This window comes from Natrix helvetica, assembly GCF_964273705.1.
Source record: "Natrix helvetica genome assembly, chromosome: 2".
NCBI lineage: Eukaryota > Metazoa > Chordata > Lepidosauria > Squamata > Natricidae > Natrix > Natrix helvetica.
Genome location: NC_138552.1, coordinates 295,035,042 through 295,056,810, shown reverse-complemented (window position 1 = coordinate 295,056,810; position 21,769 = coordinate 295,035,042). Strand labels below are relative to the sequence as shown.

The window sequence follows — 21,769 nt, the reverse complement described above, 5'->3', positions numbered from 1 at the left end:
TACCATCTCTCTCTCTCATACACACACATCTATGTACCACCTATGATGATAATTAAAATGAGCAAGAAACAGCTTTCTCTCACTTTGCAATTTGACTTTGCCCAATCACGAGAGAGCTGATTGTGTCTAGAGGTCTAGAAAAATACGTTGCCAGCACTAATAATGAGAATGTGTCACCAATGAGAAAGGTAGGTGTGTGTGTGTGAGAGAGGGATAGAGGGATAGAGAGAGAGAGAGAGACTCTTTTGATTTCTGTGCCCTCTAGCACAGAGGACAAGAGAAACACATGTCAGCAAAAAGGAGAGGGGAACAATTCTTCCTTTGTTTTTCCCAATTGCCCGGAGAGCACACAAATAACTTGCATATTTTTCAGTGGCAGTAGAAGAGTGAATATTTGAAATTTTTGCTTTCTGCAGTACGGAGTGACGACTTTAAAAAAAATTAACATACTGTCTGTGGCATTGAAGGCATAAAATGAAAGAGCTGAGCTAAGGAATTGTTCCCTAGGAATCTACTTTATCAAATTAAAAAATCCCTTCAGTTGAGCTTGACCGCTTCAAATATCACTATATTGTGGGGTTTTTAGACACATTGTACAAGTACAGGTAGTCCTCAACTTACAACAGTTCATTTAGTAACTGTTTAAAGTTACAAAGGCATTGAAAAAAGTGAATTATGGCTGTTTTTCACACTTATGACTGTTTCACGTGATCAAAATTCAGTCCCTTGGCAACTGACTCATTGTTTATGACGGTTGCCGTGTCCTGGGATCATGTGATCCCCTTTTGCGACCTTCCAACAAGCAAACGGGGGAGCCAGATTCACTTAGCAACCATGTTACTAACTTACCCGCTGCAATGATTCACTTAACAGCTATGGCAAGAAAGGTTGTAAAATGGGGCGAAACTCACTTAACGCCAGAAATTTTGGGCGCAATTTTTGGTTGTAACTTGAGGAATAACTGTAGATTGCTATGGCTTTCTTTCGGGGATGCAAACCATTGCAAGTTGTAAAAGATTTTAAGTCTTATAGAATTGAAAAAAATCTAGCTCAGAGCTTGCAATGCTCTCACACCATTCAAGGCATAACCAGATCTAAACCTTAGATTGTTTTTTACAACCCGGAGATTAATTGTATGTAAACCGAACAATGAGCGATGGGAGCAAAAATACGTTGAAATATCAATAGAATAGAAATAAGAATAGGATAGGATAGAAATATCAATAAGAATAGAATAGAAGAAGAATAGGAATGGAATAGAAATATCAATAGGATAGAATAGGATAGGATAGAAATATCAATAAAAATAGAACAGAACAGAATAGAATAGAATAGAAATAAGACTAGAAGGATAGGACAGGACAGAACGGGATAGGATAGAATAAGAATAGAATAGAATAGAATTAAGAATAGAATATAAATAAGAATAGAATAGAATATAAATAAGAATAGGATAGGATAGGATAGAAATATCAATTAGAATAGAATTAAGAATAGAATAGAATAGAATATAAATTAGAATAGAATAGAATATAAATAAGAATAGGATAGGATAGGATAGAAATATCAATAAGAATAGAATAGAATAGGATAGGATAGGATAGGATAGAAATAAGAATAGGATAGGATAGAAATATCAATTAGAATAGAATTGGATAGAATAGGATAAAATAGGATAGGATAGAATAGGATAGAATATTATTCTACAGAATAGAATATTCTATATATGTTTATTTCAATTACAGTCCCTCTCTTTTAAAAAAAATTGTGGAAATAATAATAATAATAATAATAATAATAATAATAATAATAATAATAATAATAATAATAATAATAATAATAATAATAATAATAATAATAATAATAATATTTAATGCTTCTAGACCGCCCCCTCTCCCGAAAGGGACTCGGGGCGGTGTACAGTTCATACAAAATATAACAAGATACAATAAAGTTAACTATGTACAGTTGACAGTTGACATGGAGGAGGTTAAAATGTAGTTAAAAGAACTGTACAAAGCAGATATAAAATACGTTCAAACCCCTAAAAACAAATACAGTAAAAACCCCTAAAATAACCAGATATAATACATTTGCCAGGAGGGACAGTTGAATTATGCCAGGCCTGCTAATCGGAACAGGTGGGTCTTCAGTTTTTGCCGGAAGGAGCGGAGGTCAGAAGTGGTTCTAATGTCGGGGGGGAGGTCATTCCAGAGGGTTGGGCCCATCACAGAGAAGGCCCTACTCCTCGGTGTCGCCCGCTGGCATTGCCTAGTGGACGGCACCAGGAGAAGGCCCTCCCTGTGAGAGCGAATTGGCCGCAGGGATCATTATTTAAACAGGTGAGCTGTATTTGATGGTAAGGTACTGTTGCTATTTACCTTTGGTCTGATTTCTCAAAGTTGTTAATTAACAAATTCCCAGAATCAGAGCAACAGTGAACAACTGGCATAACGCAACCCTGGTGGAAATTATAGGTAGTCCTCGACTTAACGACCACAATTTGAACCCAACATTTCTGTTGCTAAGCGAGACAGTTGTTAAGTGAATTTTGCCTCCTTTTAAGACCTTTCTTGACACTGTTGTTAAGTGAAGCACTGCAGTTGTTAAGTTGGTAGGGTTGTTACGTGAATCCGGCTTCCCCATTGACTTTGCTTGGCAGAAGGTCGCAAAAGGGGATCACGTCATAAATACAAGTCGGTTGACCAGCGTCCAAATTTTGATCACTGCAACGGTTGTAAGTGTGAAAAACAGTCCTATGTCACTTTTTTTCAGTCCCGTTGTAACTTTGCACAGTCATTAAATGGACTACTAGAAGTTGAGAACTATCTGAGGATTGAAAGGATTAGAAAGAAAGAGAGGGAGAGAGAGGGGGGGAAAGAGGGGGAAGGAGGGAAGGGAGAAAGAGGGAAGGGAAAGTGAATGAGATATGGATGGATAGAGGGAGGGAGGGAGAGAAAAAGGAGAGGAAGGAAGGACCACAAACCCTGGCACTAGACACAGCTTCAGAGGATGCTTTGAAACAGCACAGCAATCCAGGGGCTGGAAGGGACCTCAGAGGTCATTTAGTCCAACCCCCTGCTCCAGCAGGCGACCTTATATCATCTTGGTTATTTTGGTGCACCTAACACAGAGGAGAAATCCCCAGAAATCCCCAGGCATTGCCAACCTCTCCCCCATAGTAAAAAAAAAACCTAGAGCAAAAACATCATGGAGTATTAAAAAGAAGAATAGAAAAGAGGCTGCTGTGTATTGTTTAATAGACTGCTAAATTGGCCACGGCCACCCAGTCACATGGGAACCTGGCCACGACCACCAAGCCACAGAACCGATAGGGGAAAAAATGAATACCACATTTTATACTAACAAGAGATATTGACTGGTGCTATAAAAATAACAACCTTATTCCACTTTTGTCTCTAAATCTCCCTTTCCAAAAGGCTGAGATTATTTTAGCTGGGCAAGTTATCCCCATTTCTTATTTCTTTCAAAGCTCAGCAGTTTTGTCTGGACACAAATTAAAACCATGGAAACTTCTATTCCTTCTTAAAACAGGTTGCTTGCATCCAAAGGAGATTTAATTCTCACATGTGTAGCCAAATCCACTGGTTTCCTAAAGGCTTGAAGTCGGCTACGAGTTACTGTAGGCAATTAAGTCCTCATTAATTAAGAAAATGACCCAGTTTTAAGTTACCAACAATCCTTTTTCAGTGTGGATTTTTTTCCCTTCATCCCTAGTCTGAAAGATAGACAATAGGAATTCAGTTCTGGTCTGTTTGATGTGCATTTTGGTCCCTTCAGTTTTGTAGTTTAAAAGGGATAAAGAAACACAATTTGGAAAGTGATATTTGAAATATAAGTTATCTAAGTAGATGCTTTCCTTCAACGTTAAATCCTAAAATGCAGATTTTTAATATAGAGGGGTTGTTTTTCTGAGCCAGCTCCCAAAATGTGGATTGCAAATAGTCTTGCCACCGTAATTGAGCCTAACATTTCTATTGCTAAGCGAAACAGTTGTTAAGTGAGTTTTGCCCCATTTTACGACCTTTCTTGCCGCAGCTGTTCAGTGAACTTTCATCCCCTGACCCTGGGGATGCTGCAATGGTGCTAAAGTATGAAAACCGGTGATGAGTCAGGTTTTTCCCCCCCAGTGCTCTTGTAACTTTTAACAGTCACTAAACTAAATGGTTGTAAATTGAGGACTGGCTGTAGAAGGCAAGGGTTGAAATGCAGTCATTCTCACAGAGGTTGTGGCTTCCCGAAAAATTCTATTACAGCAGTTTTTTTCTCAGCCAGGCACTTCCGACATATTTTTGGAAGTAAATTCCTCATAATTTCCATCCAGAGGAGCTGCTGGTGGCTGGGAGTGATAAGCTTGGAGAAGGCTGGTTGGAAGTCTTCACTAGCAAATAAAAATTGCAGGGAGAACCTGGGTTTTTTTTTTTCGTAAATAGCTTTGCTCATATAACACCCCTTAGCAGCTGTGCAGGCGTAAGATGTGCAAGCTTGGTTAACGTTTATCTTTTCTTTTTTTAAATCTTACAAGTTGCACAAACCAATCCTGTTTGGTTAGTTTCATGTTCTCTGGATGGCACAAATCCAGAAAGTGAATTAATTCCGTATGCAGGGCTGGGCGTAATTGCTTGAATGCAGCCATTGTTTCAAATTTCCTGCAACGTCCTTTGCATTTTAACTGCAAGAAGACGGGATAACAAGGCGATGAGGAGAGTAATATCCATGTGAAAAATGGCAGGTTCTCCCTTAATAACCTTTATAGGGTGTTGGTGAGAATGAAAAGCAGCAGGAGAGAGAGGGGGAGGGGGAGAGGGAGAGAGAGAGGGAGAGAGAAGAAAGAAAAAAAGAAAAGAGAGAGAGAAAAAAGAGAGAGAAAGAAAGAGAACACTATGTGTGTGTGAGAGAGAGAGAAATAGAAAGAAAAAGAAAAGGATAGAAAAGAGAGAGGGATAGAGTGAAATAAAAGATAGAGAGAAAGAAAGAGAGAGAAGAGAGAGAAAGAGAAAGAGAAAAAAGAGAGAAAGAGATTTTTCTAGTCCAAAATGCATAAAGAAAATAGGTAAAATGAACCAAGAAGGAAGAGTAAGTTTTACAGCCAGCCTCCCATAGATGCACAATGGGTGTATTTAGGGCTAACTCAAAGAAGAAAAAAATCAAAATTGCACAGACAGGAATCTAGCATGCTTCATCAGATTTGCAAATAAATCAGTATTACTTCACCTTGGCAAATGTATGTGTGCTGAGGAATTCTGGGAGTCAATCCACCCAACTTAACACATGCTACTAAGGCTGAGAAACACTGAAATAAACATTCTCCCTTCAAGCATGTTTATTTCAGAACTACAACTCCCAGCCTGCATTTGGAGCTCCATCTCAAGGAAAAATATGCAATATGTTCAGTACAAGGTTGTTCTCGACTTACGACCACAACTGAACCCATTGTGTGGGTTGCTAAGCAAGACAGTTGAGTGAATTTTGCCCCATTTTACAACATTTCTCCCCCCCCCCCGGTTGCTAAGTGAATCACTGCAGTTGGCAAGTGAGTCTGCCTCCCCCATTGACTTTGCTTGGCAGAAGGTTGCAAAAGGGGATCGCGTGACCCCAGGAGACTGCAATCCATCATAAATATGAATGACATGAGCATGGGAATGCTGCAACAGTTGTAAGTGTGAAAACGGTCAGAAGTCACTTTTTTCAGTGCCGTTATAACTTTGAACGGTCACTAAAGCCAGATTGTAATTTTGAGGATTACCTGTTTGGTTAACACTGCATGAATTATATATGGGCCAAATGATATCACCTGTGTTGTGACATCACTGGTCTCATGACATGAATGAAGCCAAGAGGAAAGTGAACAGGAGCTGAATCCTATAGGAAGAAAATGATGTCATCCCTGGCATGATGACATCACTGGCCACCAGCACTTATGCAAATAAGGACCTAATGCTACCCTTTCTGTAGTCTGCTATGACATCACACCCATGATGTCATCACAGCTTCTCACAAGGCATCACCCAGCTGGTCAAGCATAAACCAGGATTTGCAAACCATGGTGCCAGGAGTCCAACCCAAATAAGTGTTCTTGTGGGCTAGAGTTCCCTTCAGTTGGTGTCCTGCTCAGCGTCCATATTGCTGGACGGTCCCTTCTGGAGACCCTTTCGCCACCGTCCTCTTTGGTGAATCCTCTCTGGGGGCCCAGAGCAAACAAGCTGAGATTACGGCGCCAACTTTGGCCAACACTGATGCCATTGTTTTTCTCCCTTTGCAGCTCTTTTCCTTCCTTCCTTCCTTCCTTCCTTCCTTCCTTCCTTCCTTCCTTCCTTCCTTCCTTCTTTCTTTCTTCCTTTCCATTACTTCCTCTCTTTCTCCTCTCTTCTTTTTTCCTTCCTTCCCTTTCTTTTTTCCTTCCTTTCCTCCTTCCTTCTTTCTTTCTTTCTCCCTCCCTTTCTTTCTTTTCTTTCCTTCCCTCTCTTCCCTCCTTTTTCCTTTCCCTTCCCTTCCTTTCTCTTCCTTTTTCCTTTCCATTCCTTCTTTTTTCCTTCCTTCTTTCACTTTCTTTCTTTTTCCTCCCTCCCTCCTTCTCTTTCCTTCTTTCCTTCTCTTTCCCTTCCTTTTTCCTTTCCCTTCCTTTTTCTTCTTTCCCCCCTTCCTTCCTTCCTTCTTTCTTTTTCCTTCCTTTCTTCGCTCCCTCCTTCTTTTTCTTTCTTTCTCTTTCTTTCTTCTTTTTTTCTTTCTTTCTTTCTTTTTTCTTTCTTTCTTCCTCTCCCTCTCTTTTTTCCTTCCCTCCTTCCTTCCTTTTTCCTCTTTCTTTTCTTCTTCCTCCTCCTCTTCCACCATTTTACTCCTCAGCAACTTCTTCCTCCCAGAGCCTGAGGAAACAGGGGTCCTTCCTCGCTTTTTCTTTCTTCTCCTTCCTCACCACACCAATCCCACCAAATTAAACCTGCCTTGAGGCCCCTATTGTCATCGTCATCATCATCATCATCATCATCATCATCATCATCATCATCATCATCAATTATTTATTTAAATTTATTGGCCGTCCAACTCCTTTGGACTCTGGGCGGCTCACCCAACTGAGAAAGATAAAGAAAAAGAGTGGAAAAACTATTTGCGCATCATTTTCCCCTCAGCGGCACCATTTTCCCGCCATTTCCATCCACCACCACCCCCGGCGTCCATCTTGGCTCCTTCCCTTCCTTCGTCTTCCTCCTTCATCACTTCAGATGTAGACTTTTGAGGGGCAAATAACATGTCTTTTGTTATTTGTTAACTAACATAGTTAGTTTGTATTTTAATCTGGTTTATATTCTTTCTTTTAAAGTGATGTTCAAGAATTATTAGCTTTTAACATTCCTACAATGATAAACAAGCTGGAGGACTAGTTCCTGATAAGAAAAGTTTGTTAGTACAAATTGGGGGTCTGGCTTATCTCTTGTGAACCTTTCTCCTTACAATTTATTCCCCTTCAGACCTCATTTTAATAAACATGCATGCTACTATTCTGTCCAATCAACTTCCCTCTTTCAGATTTCTTTGTTATGCTAACTATAAAAGGAGAGAGATCTCTATAAGCTAGAGATCAGGGTTCCCTCTTTGAATGAGGAATCCCTTTTGTCTGAATATTCTGATAAATTGTAAGAAAATAATCTTCCTGTCTTGGTTTGTCTCTTTGGAAAATATGCACACTGAGGCATTGAGCCTGAAAAAGCCATATTTTTGGCCACCACTTTCCTCTCAGAAGGGGAAGCAAAGCTGGTCTCCTGCCTCGACCATTTTTATTTTCAGCCCTCAGAGACACGAGACAGAAACCTGGACTGGGATTATTTCAAATAAGCCCGTTGTGAGGAGAGCTTGACAGGGTCTGGAGTGGGGAGACAGGCCGTCAAGAAAGCTCAAATTGTCCTTAAATCGATAAAAAGGGTCAGGGTTCTCTTGACATCTCTCTCTCTGAACTCTTAAGCCGGGATGATTTCTGGCTCTTTCCACCATTTTTACATATACCTGAACCAGGGGCTTCTATCTCTCTGAGCTATGGTGTTGTTGTTTTTTTTTGATTAATTATGGTTAGACAAGGAAACCAGAACTGGGTTCAGGCTGCAAAACCAACAATGGTGGCTTGTCAATCATCGGGAGTTTTAAACTTAGATAAAAAAATAAAAAAATAAGTCCATCGTAACTCAATCTATCATCTAGCAATAACATCTATCTATCTTGTATCTATCTGTTTGTCTGTCTATCTATCTATCTATCTATCTATCTATCTATCTATCTATCTATCTATCACTATGTATCTATAATCTATCTATATCTATCTATCTATCTATCATCTATCTATCTATCTATCTATCTATCTATCACTATGTATCTATCTATCATCTATCTATCTATCTATCTATCTATCTATCTATCTATCTATCTATCTATCTATCACTATGTATCTATAATCTATCTATCTATCTATTTATCTATCTATCTATCTATCTATCTATCTATCTATCATATGTATCTATAATCTATCTATCTATCTATCTATCTATCTATCTATCTATCTATCTATCTATCTATCCATCCATCCATCCATCCATCCATCCATCCATCCCATCCATCATCCATCTTTATAAATCTCATTCATTTCTCACTTTTATCATTATTTTGTTTATCACTATATATTTTTATTTATTTGTCAGATTTAGTAACTCCCAATCTTACCCTTAGAGTGACCCTATCATTGATCATTAAAAATTATCAATCATCTCTTTTGATTTTTATCTATATATCATCCATCAATCATTTATTATCTATTAAATTATCTGTTCTTCATTATCATCTATCATTATCTATTGTCTATCATTATCAACATTTAACATTTACCTATGTTACTTTAGATTTTTTTTGAGTAGCTTGCTTGATAGCCATATAAAACTGCAACTATATATATATATTTATATGCGCATATATAGTTCATATTATATATGTATGTATGCATACAATGTATATTATTAAGCTAAGATGCTGAAATTATACAGGAAAAGACCCGAATGCAACAAAACCAGCATACCTACACCTGTGAAAATCTACGAAAACACACACACACACACACACAATAAATAACTTACTCTGTAATAACAGCTTTTTTTTTAAAAAAAATGGTTAATCATATGTTTCCAGCACTGTTTAAAGAGGTAATACCACCCATTTAAAAAGATGTTTTAATTTTAAGTTCCCTAAATGGAAACTCTTTGGCTTTTTTTCCAGAAGAGTATCTACAGTATTTTAAGCCCTAGAGACCTGCAGATTTCTTCTCCCCACCCATTCCTTTTAAAAAAGGAACACTTTAACATTGAAATTATTGATCGCATAAAAGCCCAGCTCCTGCTATGAAAATTAATCATTTTGCTTTTTTTAAAAAAAAAAACACCCATTACGTTTAACTTCTGAACAGGGAAAAAATAGTTTTGCACAACCGTATTAACAAAACAATATAGAATAACCACTAAATTATTAATTAAACTAATAAAAAGGTTTTTTAAAAAATCAAGTTATTTAAAAAGGGTTATGCACTTTTCCTATAGCATATTGCTAAATATTTTTCATGTTTTTGGTGCTCCAAAAGTAGGCAAGATGGGGCAGTTTGGAAGAAATCTAAAGAAACAAACAAAAAAAAACCTTAGTTTGGTGGCAACTGGCATCATTTTCCCTCTGAAATATCTAGACTCACTCCCCCACCTCCCAAGTACTATTTAGAGCAGAATACGATTGCATGGTTAAATAATCATAATTTCTATACTTTGCTGTTCAGGAGAGGTCTGTAGTAGGGATTTAAAATGCTTTGCTAATGTATCACAACTATTTCCTGACCTAGTCTAGAACTAAGCCTAGACACGGTCTAGAACTGTGATGGAGAACCTATGGCACGTGTGCCATCGCCAACTGCTCTTCCAATTTCTGGTGCACACATGTGCACTGGATAGCTGGTCTTCCTGGATGCCAGAAAACAGCCTGAAAATGGCCCCAAAAAACAGGGGGGAAAATAGGCTGTTTTATGGGCATTTGTGGGACATTTTCAGGCAATTTTTTGGCTGAAAAACAGCCTGAAAATGGCCTGAACATGTCCCGAAAACAACCTGAAAAAGGCAAAAAAAAAAAAGCCAAAAATGGCCAAAAAAACAGGCATGTACGCGACAGCCAGCTGGTCTTCAGGTTGATATCGCTCCTCCACATGCATGCGTGTTCCGGTTTGGGCTCTCGGTGCTGAAAAGTTTCGGCATCACTGGTGTAGAAGAACATAAGTCAATTGTGTATTTTTTTTTCAGGTGCTGATATCGAGATATAAAAACATGAAGAGGAATTTCGCTGACAGTTCTTTGATGCGTAATACAGCAGGTATCCACCTTTAACTGGGCTAGAATTCGAAAGAGTTATTATAATTCCCAACCGATGACCAGCAAGATGAGTGGAGTGAGCAATATTTAGGGCTTTAGGTTGCAGTGCATGGAAAAATGGATCAAAAACCTCCCCTATAGCATCCTATTAAAAGCCAGGGGACATTTCTGTAATACAGGTAGTCCTTGACTTATAGCCCCAACTGAATTCATTGCTAAACATGGTGATTGTTAAACCAGTCATGCTTGATTTTTTTAACCACCTTTTTTTTAACCACGGTTGTAATGGAATCACTGCAGTTGTTAAATAAGTCAGACGGTTGTTAAGCGATTTCAGCTTCTTTATTGAGTTTGCTTGTCAGAAGCTGGCTGGAAGGTCAAAAATGGTGACCATATGACCCAGGGACACTGTGACGGTTGCCAAGCAACCAAATTTTGATCACCTGATGCGGAGGATATTGTGATAGTTGTTAATTGTGAGGATTGGTCATACGTCTTTTTTTTTACTGGGGTTGTAACTATGAAAGATTCCTAAACGAATGGTTGTAAGTTGAGGACTATCTGTATTTCTCCCATTCTTGATACTTTTACAATACTTGGAAGGATAGAGCTGGAAGGGACCTTGGAGATCTTCTAGTCAAGCCCCCTGCTCAAAACAGGAAACCCTATACCATTTTCCCTAGGGGAAGAAATCCTGATAAACACATTGCACATGGTTTTCAAATTGTGTTAAATCTCTCTCCAGGAGCATCAAAAAGTCAAAATGGTGGCTTGTGATTGTATCATTAAAACCCAGACTCTTTTTTAAATCTTTGCAACACACATAAAAAGGGAACTGGACTTCAATGTACCTTTTTAAAACACATCCACACCACTTAGGGGATGCCCCACCAGAATTTACTCCCCTTATGTGTAATCCAGAAAAATGATGCACTCAATTCTTACTTTATCATATTTTTCATTGGTGGAATAAGAAGTGTTCTCTCAGTAGATTTCATGCATTGATCAATATTAACGTCAAACTACCATACTTCCTCTGCTATTAAAATATGCCAGAAAGGAGGAGGTAAGGTCTTAAAAAATGGAGAGCCTTAACTGTTATAATAAACCTTTATGAAAAATTCACAGTTAATTTTTTTTCCATCTCTTCCAACCAACCATTATCTCTCCCCTCCCTTCATTTTCATTTTCCTCTTATACGAAGACCATCAGACAAATTTTCAGACAGGGATTACTCTTGATTATTCTTTGTGCAATCCTTAAAAACAAATTCACTTTGTGTTGGTTGATTGATGGGAAAAGGGGATATTCAGCACAAATTCTGAGGATACCTTGAAGGGAACAACAACAATAACAGCTACAACAATATCAGCAATAAAACAATGCAATAAACCCGCATGGGCTGCAGCCCCTAATAAAACCTGACCAAAGCATAAATCAGCGATGAGGATAATTATGGGGGTGTTGAAAATGCCTAGACAGATAAGAGAAAGATTTTTGCCTGGTGCCAAAAATGATAATCAGAAAGGACACCTTCTCAATAGACATTAATAATACTGATAAAATTGAATTGGTAGTATGGGAGGTCCAGAGTTCCATGGAGCGAGGATGCTTTAGTCATCTTTGATCAAGGTCAGACAGAAATGATAAATTAGATACATATAAGCAAATTAATTCAGATACCGAAGAATTTAATGAGTTGCTATGAAGAGTTCTGTACAGATCCTTTGTATCTGCTGAATGTACAAGATTCCAGATGTGGAGCAGTTCTCCAAACAGGGATGCACATACAATACAATACAATACAATACAATACAATACAATACAATACAATACAATACAATACAATACCCGAGTTGGAAGGGACCTTGGAGATCTTCTAGTCCAACCCCCTGCCTAGGCAGGAAACCCTATCATTTCAGACAAATGGTTATCCAACACCTTCTTAAAGACTTCCAGTGTTGGGGCATTCACAACTTCTGGAGGCAACTTCTGTTCCACTGATTAATTGTTCTCACTGTCAGGAAATTTCTCCTCAGTTCCAGGTTGCTTCTGTCCTTGATTAGTTTCCACCCATTGCTTCTTGTTCTACCCTCAGGTGCCTTGGAGAATAAGAAAATATATTGAAACAGACCTCTTTCGTCATCGGGAGAAAGCAGAAAATGTATATTATGATTTTGGTTATTGTTTTCCTTTACGTGGTGAATATACATATAGCCTCTCTGTATATTGATTTATACAATATTTCTACATCTTTCTGATGAATGAGCTGCTGTGTGCCTCTGTCACACCACCAGTGCACATTTAAGCAAATTGCATATTCACCACATTCAAGCCAATTGCATATTAGGATACATTGCTTGGGCTTCTGAATATACAGTTAGTCCTCAACTTATGACCACAATTGTGCCCCAAATTTTTTCTTGCAAGCAATAAAGTTGTTAAGAGAATATGACCTTTCTTGCCACAGTTGTTAATTGAATGACTGCAGTTGTTAAGTTAGTAACACCGTTGTTAAGTGAATCTGGCTTCTCCATGGGCTTTGCTTGTCAGAGGGTTGCAAAACGTGATCACATGAACCTGGGATACTACAATTGTCATAAGTATGAGTCAGTTGCAAGCATCTGAATTTTAATCACATGAAGATGCTGCAACGTTCATAAGTGTGAAAAACTGTCATGTCAGTTTTTTCAGTGCCATTATAACTTTGAATGGTCACTAAATAAACTATTGTAAGTCAAGGTCTACCTGTGTATATTACTGCACCAAAAGAATTAACAATTTAATAATTGTGCCTTATGTTGCCACTTCAAATCTTAGGCTGTCTTCCAGTCCCACTCTTCAATCAGAAAAAAAGGACCAAACAACCACTCACATCAAATCCGCTTAAAAATGAGCCAAGCAGTAACAATTCAGCTGATCATTTCAATTTCTCAGCCTTGCTTGCAGGTAAGTAGTGGACTGTTCGCTTTTTAAAATATACTTTTGTCACAAAAAATATTTTTCTACCCTCTGGTTAAAATTTCTGGACACACCAGAATAAATCTCTTATGAATTCCATAGAAGACTGTTATTTAAATTATATATCTTGTAACTTTGCCTTTTCCCCCTTTTAAAATTCTAGGTCTATATGTTATACAGGAAGGAATATTCCTTAATGTGCTTTTGTATTAATGCTAGAAGAGATATTTATCCTTTTCTTCAGCTTGAAAAGCTGTCTCTACACATTTCTGCCAGAATTAATTATTGGAATAATAATTAGTTCTATTCCTATTGAGAGGGAATGGGAAAAGTGAAACGTTTCCACCTTTCATTTGCCTTATGTCTCTCAAAAGCATATTTGAAAAATGTAGATGTATAATAGGACAACTATAAATTACAGTCACATCTTCTCTGAAGCGCTTCAGATTAGAGATGGCTGCATTAAAGCAAACACTTCTGAATAAATCTGTGAAAGCGTGGCTGGCAGATAAGCCTTGCTGGAAATAGAATAAAGCACAAAGCAGAGGCACCACCACTGGATCTATTCCCTTAAAGCTGTGTTTTGCAACTTCAGCAGCTTTAAAGATGTATGGACTTCAACTCCCGGAATTCTCCAGCCATCCATACAGGGAGTTCTGGGAATTGAAGTCCACATAGTTTAAAGTTAATGAAATCAAGAGATACTGCCTCAAAACTTAGGTAATCAAGAATTCAGAAGCGGAGCATCAAATCACAAGGAATAACTTAGCCATGCACACATAACACAGTCCACGTTTTCTTTCTTAATATCCCAAATTGGATCAGGATCTTAATTCAAATTGATCATTCTGTGTCCTTTTTTTCAAGATTTCGGATGGGAAACTGAGAAGCCAGAACCGGTCCAACTGCAGAAAACAGTAGGCACCAAGTATGTCGGCATCTTTTACATCTTTATATTCCTGAAATCAAATATATTTCACAGTTATGGAAATCAATACTACTATATGACCACAGATAGTCCTTGACTTACAACCATTCATTTAATGACCATTCAAAGTTACGACAGCACTGAAAAGGTGACTCGTGACCGTTTTTCATACTTACAACCGTTGCAGCATCCTTGTGGTCAAATTCGTACACTTGGCCACTGGGATATATTTATGATGGCTTCAGTGTCCTGGGTAATGTGATCCCCTTTTGTGAACTTCTGACTAGCCTAGTTAATGGGGAAGGCAGGTTCACTTAACAACTGTGTTACTAATGCAACAGCTGCAGAAATTCACTTAACAATTACGACAGGAAAGATTGCCAAATGGGGCAAAACTCCCTTAGCTGCTGTCTTGCTTAGCAACATAAATTTTGGGCTCAATTGTGGTCGTAAGTCAAGGACTACCTATATACTCTATGTAATGTTTTAATCTTCATCGTTCACGGTAATGATTAAACCTTTTTCTCCGAAGCCCAACCGAGCTCGCTACTTTGTCGAGGCAACAACACACATCAAAGCCGACAATGCCTCATGCAGGAAGCAACTTGAATAACCGGAGGTGGGTGACAACATTCTCCAAAAAGGAATGCCGATGCGCAGTTGAGGTCATCGTTTCTGAGCTCTTGGAACTGCATCCTTTTATGTCCCGTCCGCCTGTGTGCGGCTCTTCCTATGGCTTCTAATTCTCAGATCGGGGCCTTTTGCCAGAAATGACAGGGAGAAAAATTCTTGCAAAGTGGGCAGGAGGGACAGCTGTCGGTATGGACAAAGAGCATTTGAGCTGCAATATAGACATCACCATTCAACTCATAACAATTCTATGCTATTGTCCTTTTGAATCTATTTCCATGTCAGGTTCTTCATTTTGCTTGCTACCACTAGCCCGCCCAGCCCCCTCCCAGACCTTACCCATCATAATAAATTCTCAAAGAACGATTGTAATATATTTGGGGATTCAGCAAAGAGCAGAAGGAATACCCAAAGAATCCCAGGAGCCTTTTTTCAAACCATAATACAGGTAGTCCTCAATTTACAGCCACAATTGAGCAAAACATTTTCTGTTGCTAAGTGAGAAATTTGTTAAGTGAGCTGTGCCCCATTTTATGACCTTCCTCACCACATTCGTTAAGTGAATCACTGCAGTCCTTAAATTAGTAACACAGTTGTTAAGTAAACCTAGCTTCCCAAATTGACTTGCTTGTCAGAAAGTCACAAAAGGGGATCACATGACCCCAGGACAACGCAACCATTGTAAATATGAGCCAGTTGCTAAGTGTCTGTATTTTGTTCATGTGATCATGGGGATGCTGCAATGGTCATGTGTGAAAAACGGTCATAACTCATAAGTCACTTTTTTTCAGGGCAGTTGTAACTTTGAACAGTCACTAAATGGACCGTTGTAAGTCGAGGACTACCTGTATTTATACTGAACAGCTTTGGCAATAATTAAGGAAGCTGTTGGGTGTGCAGGGCAGATTGTCATCAAAACATTGTGTGTTTTATTACTCCAATCTTCTTAACAGGGAGATGTCTTCCTGGCATTTACAGAATACAGAATAACAGAGTTGAAAGGGACCTGGGAGGTCTTCTAGTCCAGCCCCATGCTCAAGCAGAATACCCTATAACATCCTTTCCAGTGCAACAATCAATCTGTGGAATGACCTGCCTCAAATAGTTGTGAAAGTTCCATCACTGGAGGTTTTTAAGAAGAGATTGGAAAACCATGTGTCTGAAATAGTAAAGGGTTCCCTGCCTGAGCAGGAGGCTGGACTAGAAGGCCTCCAATAACTCTATTATTCTTTTCCAAAAGGTGGCAGTGAAGAGAAGCTTGACTTAAATGGACCTCTCTTTCCCCTGGATTAAAAGAAACAGAATGCTAGTTTAAGGAAAGGCTTAATATATATGTGTGTTAAGCACGAAGGCCAAAATCTTATTATTGAGCATTTCTTGTGAAGTCCTAAACGTTTTAAAATGGGAGACCTATGGGCATTGATATAACAGAAAGAATGGGAAGCAGATAAAAAGGCTTACAATACCAGCTGTTGTGTGTATTTTAAGTATCTGTAGATAGATGGGTGGGCAGATGAATGGATAGGTAGTAGGTAGAAAGATTGATAATAAAGTCTTATTTCACTCCAGGTAGTTGTTGTCGTTAGTTGCGAAGTCGTGTCCGACCCATCACGACCCCATAGACAAAGTCCCTCCAGGCCTTCCTGTCCTCTCCCATCCCCCGGAATCCATTGAAGCTCACGCCCACTGCTTTGATGACTCCATCCAGCCACCTCCTCTGTCGTCCCCTTCTTTTGCCCTCCATTGTTGCATGAGGCTCTTCTCCAGGGAGTCCTTCCTTCTCCTTAGTTGGCCAAAGTCTTTGAGTTTCCTCTTCAGGATCTGGCCTTCTAAAGAGCAGCCAGGGTTGATCTCCTCTAGGACTGACCGGTTGGATGGCCTTGCAGTCCAAGGGACTCAATGCAGGAGTCTTCTCCAGCACCAGAGTTCAAAGGCCTCCATTCTTTGGCGCTCAGCCTTCCTTACGGTCCAACCTTCACAGCCATCCATTGCAACTGGGAAAACCATAGCCTTGACTAGACCCACTTACGTTGACAGGGTGATGACTCTGCTTTTTTCCTCTAGGCAGGAGGAAAGTACTAATGTTTGGAAAAGAAATGACTTCCCAGCTTTCGGGCGCAGAACAGAGGACAAAAAGCTTTCGCAACTGGATGGCCATCCCAGTCACTGGATGAAGCCTGGAGCCATGTACCAGAAATCAGCTGGCCTGCCACAGGGATCGCAGAGAAGCCGAACAGAGGAGGCAGAAGACTGGGATCCAGCTGTTTCCCAGTGGCCTGCAGTTCCAACAGCCAGGCTGAGAAATCTGCAAACTCAGGATCCCTGCTACTCATTTAAACACAGCCCTGGCCCACAAAACACCCATAAGGAAAAAACTGACCATTTGCAAAGCAACAAAACGATTCAGGTAAAAGATTTGTGCACAGATGTATTTTTATAAAGATGTTCGTGAATCCTACTTATTTTCCAAACTGAAAAAAAGGTAGTCCTTGAATTATAACAGTTCATTTAGTGACCCTTCAAAGTTACAACGGCACTCAAAAAAGTGGTGTGACCATTTTTTCACACTTATGTCTTTTAGAGCATCCCCATAATCATGTGATCAAAATTTGGGCACTTGGCAACTCGTTCATACTTATGACGGTTGCAACGTCCTGGGGTCATGTGGGAGCTTCATCACTGGAAGCTTTCAAGAAGAGACTGGACTGAAGAGCCATCTATCAGGAATGATGTAGGGTCTCCTGCTTGGGCAGAGGGTTGGACTAGATGACCTACAAGGTCCCTTCCAACTCTGTTACTCTGTTAATTTTTGGCAGCCAGATTTGCTTAACAACCGTGCGACTAAATTAACAACGACAGTAATTCACTTAAGAACGGTGGCCAGAAAGATCGTAACAAGGGGCAACACTCACTTAACAAATTTCAACAGAAATTTCGGGCTCGATTATGGTCGTAAGTCGAGGACAAACTGTAAATAGCAACGTTCTCACTTAAACTCAAACATGACGTAATAATATTTGGCTTTTCTGTCTTCTTTTTTTGTCCCTGTATCAAAGAAAAGGCCAGCAGGCCACTCTAAAGCGAAGGAGAAAAAGAGTTCTCTTCGAATTTTATCTGCTGTCATCGAAAGCATGAAGCACTGGAGTCAGTATTCTACTAAATCTCCACTCTTATTTGAAGTGCTGGGTGAGTATAGTAAGATTGTTGGGGCAGTTTTCCCTACAAGAATATTGGTCTTATCACCCCAAAGGAGCCAATTACTTTTAAAATATTTCCGCCATCCTCTTCAGCATTTCGAATAAAAGGCATTTTGCAAGTAATGTGGGCTGTCCTTTCCCTTATCAGCACACCCACGCTGAAATGTTGAGTTTCCTAGAGTCAAAACAGGGTGGGGGCAGCGGAAACAGAGAATGTGTAAGGAAAGGTTAGATTATTTACAGGAGACAAAATCCACAATTGGATTTTGGCCTGTCACAACTGTGAATTTCCCGGAGCCATCCAAGTTTCCATTGTTACAAATTCTACTGAAATAAAAAAATAAAATAGAAGCCCACTACAGATAGTCCTCCACATGCGACCACGACGGAGTTCAAAATGTCTGCTGCTAAGTGAGGGGAAATCTGACCGTCCTTGACCAAGTCCAAGTCCAAAAATGCCAGGTAGTTTCTAGAAGCCTGGCACTGTGACAAAGAATCAGCCATCAACAGACACATGGGCATTAACAACATCTGTAGACTATGCGAAAGAGACCATTGACCAGCCCCAAAGAGAAAAACAGCACCAGCAATCAGCACCCAGATCAGCCGAGGGCAGTGATGGCTAACCTTTTTGCCATTGCGTACCAAAGCGGGGGGAGCACGGGGGGGTGTATGCGTGCATGTGCCCACACCCAAAATTCTATGCGCCCTTCCCCCCGCGCATGCACATGACTCCTTGCGCTCCCCCCGCTTTTGGTGCGTGATGGCACGGTGCACCCGTTTTTCGCCCTCCCCAGGCTCCAGAGGCTTTCTAGGAGCCTGGGGAGGGCAAAAACAGCTTCCCCTACCCCCCCTGGAGGCCCTCCAGAGGCTGGAAACGGCCCTTTCCTGACTTCCAGGTTGCCGGTAGGGCCGTTTTTCGCCCTCCAAAGGTTTCAGGAGGCTTCCCTGAAACCTTCGGAGGGAGAGAAATGGCCCAACACACAAACCAGAACTTCCGGTTTGCATGTTGGGTTGTTTTCCGCCTTCCAGAGGCTTCAGGGAATGTGCGCTGGAGCTCACAGGGCAACACCATGCATGCCCTAAGAAATGGCTCTGTGTGCCACTTGTGGCACACATGCCATAGGTTCGCCATCATGGGCCTAGGGTCACCTTCAACAATCACATAAACAATACCCCAATAGAGAAACTGCCCAAAAGCCATCAATAAACAGCCCAAACAAGGAATCCCTAAGACCGCCCTCCCCTCCCACACAGACAGGCAAGACACCGGAATATAAACTGACAGTAAACAGAACTCCTTACTGATGACGTTACCTAGTAAGGTAATGAAACGTCTGCAAGAAAGAAAGAAAGAAAGAAAGAAAGCTCAGGGAGCACCAAAGAGCCCACATTTGTTTATCTCTTGTGAACCTGTGCTAAATCTGTACCTATATCTTGGCTAACATTACTAGATCACCAGGTCTCTTCTTACAAAACCCACAGAACAGGTTTTGTCTTCGCTCTGAAAAGCTTTCAGGCCAATAATCATGCTGCATTATTTAGGTGTTCTGGACTCTGCCGTTACCCCTGGACAATTTGGGTCAAAAACCTTCCTTTTGAGAGATGGAAAAGAAACAGTGACGTGCGTATTTTATGAGATTGTAAGTATATATATAAATATATATATATATATTTGAATAGTCTTTAATCAAGATGCACTAGGTATGCCGAATCCCTGACAACCTACACTATAAGCCAATACATAAATACAGGTAGTCCTCAGCTTACAACCTTCCATTTAGTGATCGTTCAAAATTACAACAGCACTGAAAAAAGTGACTTCTGATCGTTTTTCATACTTATGACCGTTGCAGCCTCCCCATGGTCATGTGATCAAAATTCGGGTGCTTGGCAACTGACTCATATTTATGACGGTTTGCAGCATCCCGGGGTCATTTGATCCCCTTTTGCGACCTTCTGACAAGCAAAGTCAACAGGGAAGTCGGATTCATTTAACAACCCTGTTACTAACTTAGCAATTATAGTGATTCACAATGAAAGGTCGTAAACATCATTATGTACACGTCGTTATGACGAAAGGTTGTAAAATGGAGCAAGACTCACTTAAGAACCCTCTCGCTTAGCAGAAGAATTTTTGGATTCAATTGCGGTCGTTAAGTCGAGGACTACCCGTATAATCAGCGCGTGCTGGTTCTGGCAGGTTCCTTTTGTCCAAGTCATCCTTCGTAAAGAATCGATTATTTCTACAGACCCTAATTTTAGAAAGTTGTGAATAATACCTTTTGTTTTGCAATTTCTCAATTTTATCATTGCAAGAACAATCTATCCATAAATCTTTGAAAAGGTATCAATATCTTCATCAATGATTTGGGTTGCACTATCTAATAAAATGAAATTCAATGGTGAAAAGAGTAAGGTTCTACATTTAGGCAAGGAAAATGGAATGCACAGGTACAGTATAGGTGGTACCTTGTTCAACAGTAGTAACTGTGAAAGGGATCTTGGAGTCCTAGTGGACAACCACTTAAATAGGAGCCAGCCGTGTGCAGCAGCTGCCAAAAAAGCCAACACAGTTCTAGGCTGCATCAACAGAGGGAGAGAATCAAGAGCACGTGAAGTGTTAATACCACTTTATAAGGCCTTGGGAAGGCCACACTTGGAATACAGCATTCAGTTCTGGTCACCACAATGTAAAAAAGATGCGGAGACTCTAGAAAGAGTGCAGAGAAGAGCAACAAAGAGGATTAGGGGACTGGAGGCTAAAACATATGAAGAACGGTTGCAGGAAACTGGGTATGTTTAGCTTAAGAGAAAGAAGGACTAGGGGAGACATGATAGCAGTCTTCCAATATCTCAGGGGTTGCCACAAAGAAGAGGGTGTCAAACTATTCTCCAAGGCACCTGAGGGTAGAACAAGAAGCAATGGGTGGAAAACTAATCAAGGAGAGAAGCAACTTAGAACTGAGGAGAAACTTCCTGAATAGAATAGAAACAGAACAGAACAAGGAAAGAATAGAATAGAATAGAACAGAACAGAATAGTCACCACGATGTAGAAAAGATGCAGAGACTCTAGAAAGAGTGCAGAGAAGAGCAACAAAGAGGATTAGGGGACTGGAGACTAAAACATATGAAGAAAACGGTTGCAGGAACTGGGGATGTTTAGCTTAAGAGAAAGAAGGACTAGGGAGACATGATAGCAGTCTTCCAATATCTCAGGGGTTGCCACAAAGAAGAGGGAGTCAAGTTATTCTCCAAGGCACCTGAGGGTAGAACAAGAAGCAATGGGTGGAAACTAATCAAGGAGAGCAACTTAGAACTGAGGAGAAATTTCCTGACAGTTAGTACAATTAATCAGTGGAACAGCTCCAAGATCCCTTCCAACTCTGCTATTGTATTGTATTGTATTGTATTAAAGGTATATTAAAAGTGATCAAAACACATTATAAATTGGTGGTGCTACATGAAAGGAGTAAGGAGGGGAAAATACAGAAATAACCTTTTATCCTTCTCTAAAAAAAAAAGGGACCGAGAGCTACCGAGATTAATCAGAGGTCGCGTCCACAGATGCATGGGGAATACGATGCAAAACACAAGGTGTTCAGGTGTGTTCTGTGAGGCCAGCAACAGCTGCTGAACAGCAAACTTTCC

The 21,769-nt window shown here is 40.0% G+C and overlaps 1 protein-coding gene across 1 annotated transcript; it reads left to right on the top strand.

The window, feature by feature from the left end:
• Positions 1–10,331: 10,331 nt before the first annotated feature.
• Positions 10,332–21,762, top strand: SPATA22 (spermatogenesis associated 22; the record flags this gene model as incomplete). Its single annotated transcript, XM_081944485.1, is given in 10 exon segments — positions 10,332–10,401; positions 13,221–13,349; positions 14,229–14,289; positions 14,822–14,908; positions 16,984–17,326; positions 17,976–18,105; positions 19,662–19,759; positions 21,645–21,693; positions 21,696–21,725; positions 21,728–21,762. Coding segments are annotated over 10 exon segments (1,008 nt in total), but the record flags the coding sequence as incomplete, so codon positions are not given.
• Positions 21,763–21,769: the final 7 nt, after the last annotated feature.